Here is a 10342-nt window from a genome sequence, read left to right as displayed (position 1 = left end):
ATGACACATTAGTGGAAATGAGTGTGTCTCAGAACATTTCCTCCAACAGGATGAGGAAAGCAATTATCAGGACCTTCCTAAATATTTCAGCCTTTCACGGCCACTATTTAAACTCCATATATAGCAACGGAATAAGTGTCTGCATTCCTTGTGTTTTAATGATCAAACTTTTACTGCCTTTTTGCTGTTTTTGTGGCTCAGGTGTGGTGCATCTATCTCGTCTATCTTACTCCTCCAGGCTGGTTAAAAAGAGAAGAATAAGAGCTTGAACTTCCAATTAGGAAACAACACAATGCAGGAAATGTGCAGTCCTAAGCAAAACAACATATGCCTCAAAGCTGGAGCTAATTGGCCAGATGGGGTCACTACAAGCAAAAGTTTAAACTTCTTCACCTTTTAGTCTTCATTCTCTAAATGTTTCACACAAATGTTTGAGCATATTTCCAAAGTTTCTCATCCTTTTCTGGCTGCTTCCTTTTTTGAACAACTCATAAAATACTGTAAATTCAGCTCCCTGGTGAGATCAGGTAATGATAGATGATGCCCACATCATTCTGGATAAAACAACTGAAGTACAGCATTAAGCATTAAGTACAGGCTTAGATATTTCAAATTGCCATTTAAATGAGCTGCTGAACAGATTTTTTGCAGCAAATTTTTTACCCTTCCTAAACTTTGCCATTGATGATTTATTATTATATTGATTGATTAATCATAGTATACTTGTAAACAATCACTCTAACTGGTAATATGTCTTCCCCCTTGAATTGTTTGTAGAATATTTAGGGCCCAAGCGCACTGACAACGTCTGGCAGCAAAGGCCCTATTGAAACTGTAGGAATTATTCTTTTCTTAAAATGAATCGCATTTTTGAGGGCCTTAACATGCTCACAAAGTTGTTAAATTGTTCACACTTATCAGACGTGGTGAAAAATTTATTATTTTATGGGTCTCGGGCTTGGGTGTTGCAAAATGGTTCGCTAACGCCCGTACAAAATCGGAAAAATCGAGCCCCTCGTTCAGGTTTCACCTACATGTATGAAATTTGGTAGGCAGATGTAACATCTGGAGCCAAACAAAAAAGCCTCTCAGAGGTATATCTAAAACCCAACAGGAAGTCAGCCATTTTGAATTCAATGTGCCATTTTCGCACATTTTTAGCGTTTTTCAGGCTGGTACTTTAACAAACTCCTCCTACAGATTTAATCAGATCGATTTGGAATTTGGTCAGGACCATCTAAAACACCTTAACGATGAAAAGTTATTAAAATCCTGAGTTTTCATTGAACGACCTTGCCGTGGCGTGGCGGCCATTTTGCTCCATTCGTCATGAAACAGGAAGTTGTTGTTGTCGCAGACTCTTGTGGGAGGCATCATTGGAGCATCATCAGCAGAGTAACGGTTTGACGCTTCATCAGACCCCTCAGTGTCACTTGTTCCGTCTCACTAAGCACATGTTTAGTGTTGTGAATTAAACAAAAGCACTTGTTTAGGATTAGGCAATAAAACCACTTAGTTAGGTTTAGGAAAAAACAACACGGTTTCCCTTAAAAATAATCAGTTTTTACAGTGCAAATGCGACTTGACGTTGTGAACACAGGACATAGACCAACAGCAGATTGTAAAGTGAATGTGAAACGCACAGGACACGAACACTCCTGGATGGAAGCCTTGTGTTTGTTGGACTCATCCACTTCCCCTCCCGCCTGCTCTGATTTTGTAAAATGTCACCACAGCACTTTACCCGAGTGTTTACTGTTGCCGTGGATGGGTTTACATTGTAGTTAATGGAAAGCCTGTTGCGTCTGGTGCCTTGTATTGAGACATCAACGGCCGTGACAAAGCGTTGGTATTTGAAGCCCTGGCATTGAGTATTTCTACCTTTATGATTGACCTTCTTTGTTATCTCTTTTGTAATTTCTCCTTTGCCACCTGCAAATGAAAAGAGTCTTCAAAGGAAAACACACAAAGGAGATAAAAATAGGACAAAAGAGTCTGTATCATGCAGTATATGTTGGCAGCAGGTCCAGGTCTGCTGCTGGCTGCACACACATTGATTTAGTTGATTGGACAGTAGTAAATATAGCCAATCAAAATCATATATTCAACAGCATTCAAGTTGTCATTTAAACATTTTATATAATAAAAAAAATCTATGGTCAAACAAACAATGTGAAACAGACTTGGAGATCATGCACGGATTGTCCAAACAGTCCAAATCCAGATCTTTTGCTGGTAAGAAGTCATACTTTTGTTCTGCACGCGGTTGTTATTGTTTATGTTTGGAGCTGTTTAAGCCAAGACTTCATTGTGTGCCATCTGGCTCTCGGCTGGGGAGCCAAACAGTTGATTAAAGAACGCAATTAGCGTGGAACGGGCTCTGTCAGCTCACCCGGCAGGGATTAAAGAATGCGCTCATTCATTGTGACAACCACGCTGTCGTGCATATGAAGGGATAGGCGAATTCTTCAATCATAGGATTTCCTCAAGAGTGCCACACTGCTGCAGAAATGTTAGTATGAGGTCAGTTTTTAAACCAGGAGTTGTATGTCAGCTGCAGCCAGTGTGAACTTTTACAACTTATCAGTCTGCAATGACAGACAGAGGGTCCAGTCCCATTAAAGGGGACATATCATGAAAAACTCTTTTGCACATATATTTAGGTATCTGGAGTGTCTACCAACCCATAAACTGTGAAATAAGACAACCCAGTCAGTTTTTTTGTGAGCTGTCTAGATCAGAAAACATGTGATTCAACAAGCCATTCAGATTTGGCTCCCCTTCCTATGTCACATGCAGGCTCATTAGAGTATATCGCCCATAGTTTGAGAACTACCTTTGCAAAGGTGCACCATATTTTTCTCTCTAGCCAATCAGAGACGGGCAGAGTAAAATGCCATTAAATACTTGGAAAGAAATAGGCAGCACACTGGGAAAGAAGCTGAGCATAAACACCTATATGCATGCTTGTAGTGTGCCTGTGCCACAGTGTCAGAGAGGCGCTAAAACGGAGCGTTTCAGACAGAGGGTGAATACAGATATATTCAGACAGACAGTATGAGAAAAAATAATGTGTTTTCTGAACATTAAAGCATGTAAACATATTCTAGTAGAAACCCAAATTACAAGTATGAACCTGGAAATGAGCATGACATGTCCCCTTTAAGCTGAGTGACGCAGACACAAACTGTGTGATGATGGCACTTGGCAAAAGTACAGGACAAGTGAGAGATCATCAACAAAGTCAAGAGCTGAAATCCTAGAAAGGCCATTCCCAGACCAGCAGGGACAGGAGAGAGGAGGAGTGTGCTGCCAGAAAATCCTCAACAAACTTCACAGACGACAGGGAAAAAAGAAAGGCTTCAGGCTGCTTTCATAGAAAGTTAGACAAAGTGAGATGCAAAGAAACATTCAGAGATTCATCAATTTGACTAATTATGTTAGTGAACGTTTATCCCTCAGCAGCCCCGATGAATCAAACTGTTCTGTTTCCCCTCTGCAAACCGGCAATGCTACTTTTATGACATTAAAGATCAAAATATTTTTGCATGAGAAAGCACAGCCTGTGTTACAGCATCGGGAATGCTAAATAGATGAACTATTACAACTGTGAGGCAATTTTTCAGTTTCCGATCTCATGAACTCAAACAGCTGCTGCACTGACTCATTCTGTGCTACAGCTAGGAAAAATTTTAAAAAGCTAATTTCTATTTTAACACGACAAAGAAAAAATTCTCTTTATACTTATATAACACGGGATGTTTACATGTAAATCATTTGTAGCCTTAATTGCAGTAGCCCGCCATACATTTTTCTTTTCGTTTGAACAGATTAGAGGTAGAACAACATACTCAAACAGGAAAGAGGGACTTTGAGCCGCCCTCTTGGATGGAGGCGTATGACTTCCACAACTTCAGAGCTCATACCCGCTGCAGGTTGGACACAATCGGGCAAGTGTTTGTGGGCCATGACCCAGATACTTATTTCCAGTCCTGGACTTTGGACACTGCACCACGGCATCATCTCCCATTTCAGTCCACACTCACGAGCGCTGCACTGGTTCAACAAAGAAGCTGTGTTCCCTGTGAAAACTCACGGACGACGCTTTAGGAGTGTAAAAGCTCTCTTGAGCGGTAACATCTGGGAGGGCTGTGTTTACTGTGATTACAGCCGTGGTGGTGATGCTGTTTACTGGGTGTCAGAGGGGGAAAGGAAGGTTTTGACTCGACAGTGGGACTTTCACCAACTCGATCTGAAGGACGTTCCCAAGCCAAACCCAAAACCAACTGCTGGACCAAAATAGAGTAATTTGCTGCATGTAAACATTCAAACCCTGACAGGTTACAGGGGACTATCAATACATTTTAACAAATCTAAATAATAATATCAATGATTAACTCTCTAATTGTTCAGGCGTGTCCCCATAAATGCTTTACTTCCTGTTGTGTCAGTGTTCTTCAAGTTTAGTATTTGTAATTATGGTGCCATCTGCAGGCCAGTATCTAGACTTCACACACAACAAACCAGGTGATGTCCTGCTGGTTTGATGCAAGGCCTATTGAAGGAGGCTGGGATGCGGGCGGACACAGGTATTGGGGTATGGCGTATGAGACATGCGCAGTGTAACTGGAGCTGCGGTCGTGTGTTGCGATTGGCTCAATTTAGGCGGGTGCAGACCAGATTTTCCCAAAGATATGACGCGTTGATGACGTGTGACCCAGCCTCCTTCAATAGGCCTTGGTTTGATGGCACTATGTTTCTGTAGAGGTATCCCACAATGCAACAGTTTCACTGTAGGTATTTAAATGCTTCTCTTTTAGAACTGTGATAAAAAGAGCAAACTGTGAAATAGCCAATGAGATCACACATGGTCATGAAGGCTATTAGGGGTATACGAGACTTAATAGCTATACAGTGACTAACTTATTCTGTAGACTTCATGGGAAATAATCTGTAACCCTGTTTAGGGTCACAGCAGACTTTAAAATAGAATTCAAAATACAGGAAAACCTCAGTTTGCCTATTAGCGCACATTTCCAAAAAAAGCTTGTTTTTTTAAACCTCAATGAATAGTCAGAAACAAACCCAAAGCCCAGGGAGTCAACTTCAGAGTTATAATGCCGGCGCTGCCCAGCCTGCTGCACAGTATTTCAACAAATAAAAGTACTGTTGTGAGGAACGGCTACCTGATCTTTCCCTCGCTCTCAGTCTTCACTGAGTTTCGACATAGGAACGCCCAAGTTGCCTTTTCATTGTGTGATTCACAGTTACTGTGTGTGTCAAAGTGTAGGTGTTCAATTCGTCTTTTATTAAAAACAACATTCGATATAAAGGTAACTGCAAGAACTCCTCAAACACATCATAATGTGTTTTCATAATTTTATTAAAAGAGCCTGATAACAGTAAAAAAACAAAAAACAATACCAAAGTATTTATGCCATCATTACTGTAACACGTTCTATATTTACAAAAGGCACACAGGACATGCATTTATTGTGTCAGTAAATACTACACATTGGATGTTCGTGACCACAGAGGAAATCTGGCCATAAGGCATATTTTCTGATGAACGGTGCTTTTCTCAAACATTTGGCAGCGTTTCTGTCACACTTGCACAGCAGCTTTTCACATTTGTCCTCCAAATCATCTGCAATGAAGAACACAAATGTCTTCTTTCAGTGACGAGCTGAAATAGAGTTTTTTTTTGGTGGTTTTCTCATTGTGTAATTTGTTGTGAATACTTATTATAACGCTTGCAAAGTCTTGGCTGATAATCTTACAAACAAGTCCAGCTTTATTAATTTTTGCCTCCTAATGGTTCATTTACTGGAGTTTCACTGAAAATGAGAGACAACTGGCCGGCGACTGGACAGTAATTGTGGGTATTATTAATTCATTTTACATTGTTGTAAGAGTAGCGTAGGTTATGTGGAGCAGAGTCAGTGCTTAGAGTGTGTGCCTGTGGGAAATGAGTGATGAAGCAAGAGAGAGACAGAGGCGGCATCGGGAGCGAGTAACGTTATCGACTCCGGCCCAAGCAGGAAAAGACTCCGCTCCGTAGATATAAACGGCTCATTCTAAGGTAACAAAAACACAACGAATCTTAGATTCATGTGATCATACACTAAAGAAAACATACCTATTAATATCATATTTCATTTCTACCAATAGATCCCCAAAATGCTACACACTGGTCCTTTAAATGTGTAAACCTCATTAAATCTGTTACTATTTATGTACGTGACTGTGGTTTTAAGCCCCAATAAACTTTATTGGGACTTAAAATATCATTAAACATATGTCATAAACATCCTCTTTCTCCCCCAATTAGCTGCCTGCATACTGTTTTCATGGATATTTGTAGATCACACACAGTCTAATTTAGTTAGTTTAGTTTTAAAAGGTGTCTCACACAGCATCATATTTATGTGCGACCAGCTGTAAATAACAAAATATTATGCATGCATAAGCATTAAAAATGCAATACCACACTCAGCCTTCCTGTCCTCACACGTCCACTGATACCGGTCGGTTTTGGTATGGCAGCCCAGAAGCTCTGCATCTCCGTAACAGCAATCATGTCTGTGGCAACACCTACATACAGAGAGATTGACAACATGATAAATGCTTTATTTTGAAGGCTGAACTCTAGACAAGGCAGGGTCAAGAAAGCAGTAGGTGGGTCGTCACAGCACTGTGGTTTGAATCCCACCGAGGCTACATCCTAAAAGCAGGGCAGGATCACCACATGAGGTTTCACAACTGATAGTTAGCAGTTGACTGGTTTGAGGTGGGTTCGGTGTCTTGCGGCGAAGAAGGAAAAAGAAGGCAATTAGGATTTGGGTGTGGAATTTTTGGGCCTATTTGAAGCACCCATTGGAGCATGTGAGTCTGCTGAATTTGGACATCATTGCCTCCCTCCATCCCATCACACAGCATTTGTGGTTCAGTCGACTCATTCAGAAACGGAAACTGTGTGTACACCAGCAGGATGGAGGAGGGTGAAAGAGAGGAGGAAATAATGTGCATGAGCTGTGGAGTGGAGGGCTAAACATCACCATTGCATGCTGAATTATATCTTTTGCATCACATAATGTATAGGTAGGCCATATATAGTGTCAGCTGAATGTATAGGCCTATACATTTTGGTCCACACTATCATTAGGTGTTCTCTTGAAAATAAAAACAGACTTGACGGTGATTAAATCTGGTGCCTCACCAGTCTGCCCTGTCTCTGGGCCAGCCTTCACCTCCCAGTCCACAGTAGCATCCGTACACCATGTACGCTAAGGCAGATCTCCCTGTGCTGCATCTGATGGCTCCCGCCAACTCCAGTAACCCTCGCCTTGTCCGCTGGGTCTTGCTTGTCGCCGCAGAGGCCGCCGCCACTGCAAAAGGACATAAAGAACCGGAGGGGAGGAACAAACTCAGCTCTCATCTTGTAAACAAGTCTCAGTTCCTTAACACTCCACATTGTTAAGTGTAACTGTTTTTGTGGTAAGGTTTTGATATTAGGTGTGATATCCAGGGGTGGACACAATAATAAAAATTGCTTTCTCACTGTCTCAAATTTGTCTTTTGTCATTTATATCAATGAGGGTAAGCTTAATAACCTCAACAAAAACTGATCATTGTAACTAGGGCTGTCAAAGCTGACGCAATAATAACGCGTTAACACAAATTTGTTTTAACGCCACCAATTTCTTTAATGCATTAACGCAATCGATCTTTCGGAGGTTGTAGCGGACTCAGTTTTAAAGCGAGTGACGATACTGGCATCATATGAAACTGGACCATGTCATACTAGCTTGTCGCGAAGGAGTTTGTCACTCCAAACTTGCGCTAAATTTTGGCGAGGAAAAACTGACATGGCCATTTTCAAAGGGGTCCCTTGACCTCTGACCTCAATATATGTGAATGAAAATAGGTTCTACGGGTACCCACGAGTCCCCCCTTTACTTTATGATAATCACATTTTGGGTCAAGTCATAGTCAAGTCAGCACACTGACACACTGACAGCTGTTGTTACCTGTTGGGCTGCAGTTTTACCATTTTATGATTTGAGCATATTTTATATGCTAAAAGCAGTACCTGTGAGGGTTTCTGGATAGTATTTGTCATTGTTTTGTGTTGTTAATTGATTTCCAATAATAAATATATACATACATTTGCATAAAGCAAACATATTTTCCCGTGTTGATAAGAGTATTAAATACTTGACAAATCTCCCTTTAAAGTACATTTTGAACAGATTAAAAATGTGTGATTAATTTGTGATTGATCGCGATTAATCATGGACAATCATGTGATTGATCGCGATTAAATATTTGAATCGATTGACAGCCCTTATTGTAACCCATGAAGGTATTGCATTAGTTTTAACTAGGTGTTCGTAATAAATTCCTAGTATTGTGCATGCTGATTCACCGTCACTCTCACTGGGACCCTTGAATAGAGCAGAGTCGTCATCAGTGTTATTAGTTACACCTGTAATTTACGACAAGCCAAAATGTCTGCTGTGAAAAAAGGCCTATTGTGTCCATCCACGTCTGTCACTTCTAATAAGTTTCAATCTCTAAATTGAGATTTATAAAGCACACAGTGTTCTTTGATACACATAAAACATAATGTTCTTTGATACACATAAAACATAATGTCATGTCAGCTCACGATGACCTCAGCGTAATCAAAAACTTCTAATCTGCAGCACCTGTGGTAACTGGCACAAGACTGGCATGCACCCACACCCACATTACACCGTACAAAATATAATACCACAAATAAAATACACTCCTACACTTGAGCATTTCCATTTTTCTAATACTTTATACTTTTACTCCGCTACAATTCAGATGGAAATATTGTACTTTTTACTCCACTACATGTATTTGATACATTGAGTTACTTTGCAGATTCAGATTAATAATACGAAATATGATCAACAAATAAATGATGATGTATTATTATGAATAAAGATAGCCTATGTATTGAAAACAATTGTTGAACACAAGCTACCGAGCAGTATATAGATACAAAAAAAAAAACTCCTTTACCAGCTGGAACACTAAAGTGATGTACACATTAATGCATCAATAATTATAATCCATAATATAATATATATTATTCTGAAATGGGCAATTATGCATAATTAGTACTTAAAAAAGTAAAATTTGGAACGTCTTTTACTAGTAACAGAGCATTTATACACTATGATATTGCTATTTTTACTTTAATAAAAGGTATGAGTACTTCTTCCACCACTGCAGAGCCCCAGTAAATAGGACTCAGAGGACTGACTTTACATCTCACACCTCATGAACACAGAAAGCTTCATCTTGCCTGAACACCTCAGCCAAGAAATAGAAAATGTTGTAGAGCAAAAATCAACTGAGTTTGTTTGCACTTGCTCCCTTAGAATAACACTTTACTGAGTCACTCTGCATATGTACACACAAGTAGTTTCACTGTCTGTTACTTGAACTCCCTCTGTGCCCTTAACATAACTTCACAAGTCTCAGCATTTCATCACCAGTTGGAGCTCCACTAGTAAAGAATCACCTTACCAGATAACAGGAGAAGTATCCGGCAGAACACAGCCATGGCATGCAACAGGCTGCTCAGCTCCACACCAAGTGTGTTCACTTCCACTCAGTGAGTGTGGCGTTGGGTGGAGAGCTTTTTTTAGATGTTTAAATAATCTCTTGAGCATCACCATTGGCTGGAGGCTAATCCAGTTTTTGTCAAACTGTACGCCCCCTAGAGGATTGCTTGTTTTACCTGCTTCTTCTCAGCTCAGTGTTTACATCTCCAGGTATCACGCTGAATGGTGTTTTGTACCAGATGAAATAGTTTTACTTTTCTAGATAGAAATCAAATACACGCAATGAAAACACATTCGTACATCATTTAAGACTTTCATATCGTTATTTCTTGTCTAAATGTTGTTTTTGTTCAAATCTTTGCCTCTAAAAATTCACAGACTTAAAGGTCCAGTGTGTTGAATTTAGTGGTATCTAGCAGTGAGGTTGCAGATTGCAACCAACTGAATACCCCTCCGCTCATGCCTCCCTTTCACAAGCGTGTCGGAGAATCTATCATGGCCCTCAGGTAACTTAAAAACGCTAAATGCCCTCTCTAGAGACAGTGTTTGTTTTGTCCGCTCTGGGCAAGCCCCCAGGAGGAGCGCCAGGCTTTGAAATAAATTTAACGTAGTGGCCAAACGACGGTATTACAACTTCCCTTTTCCATCACGTGATGCCATTTGGGCCCAAAAAGACTTTTCCCCATAAACTTACATCGGGAAAGAGACATCTGTAAATCAGCGGATATTTTTTTTTTTTT

At 40.3% G+C, this 10342-nt stretch overlaps 1 protein-coding gene across 2 annotated transcripts; it reads right to left on the bottom strand.

The window, feature by feature from the left end:
- Positions 1 to 5362: 5362 nt before the first annotated feature.
- Positions 5363 to 9719, bottom strand: pla2g10 (phospholipase A2 group X). Of its 2 annotated transcripts, none has more exons than XM_074656031.1 (4): positions 9565 to 9719; positions 7220 to 7388; positions 6488 to 6594; positions 5363 to 5647 (listed from the first exon to the last, which is right to left on the bottom strand). In XM_074656031.1, the coding sequence occupies exons 1-4, from the start codon at positions 9599 to 9601 to the stop codon at positions 5499 to 5501; spliced, it is 462 nt and encodes a 153-aa protein (XP_074512132.1). In that variant the 5' UTR covers positions 9602 to 9719; the 3' UTR covers positions 5363 to 5498. The 2 variants fall into 2 exon arrangements, with proteins under 2 accessions (XP_074512132.1, XP_074512133.1); XM_074656032.1 differs by lacking the exon at positions 5363 to 5647 and adding an exon at positions 5693 to 6077.
- Positions 9720 to 10342: the final 623 nt, after the last annotated feature.

Source organism: Sebastes fasciatus, chromosome 13, assembly GCF_043250625.1.
Source record: "Sebastes fasciatus isolate fSebFas1 chromosome 13, fSebFas1.pri, whole genome shotgun sequence".
Lineage (NCBI taxonomy): Eukaryota > Metazoa > Chordata > Actinopteri > Perciformes > Sebastidae > Sebastes > Sebastes fasciatus.
Note: the sequence above shows the minus strand (reverse complement) of the source record. Positions and strands in the feature narration are given on the sequence as shown.

Bases quoted from the DNA above. Each gene is read 5' to 3' on its own strand.
- pla2g10 (XM_074656031.1), bottom strand. From the start codon at position 9,601: ATGGCTGTGTTCTGCCGGATACTTCTCCTGTTATCTG. The intron at 7,389-9,564 runs GTAAGGTGATTC...GTCCTTTTGCAG, and splicing joins GATACTTCTCCTGTTATCTG to TGGCGGCGGCCTCTGCGGCG. The intron at 5,648-6,487 runs GTATTGCATTTT...TCTTCATTGCAG, and splicing joins GGACAGGAAGGCTGAGTGTG to ATGATTTGGAGGACAAATGT.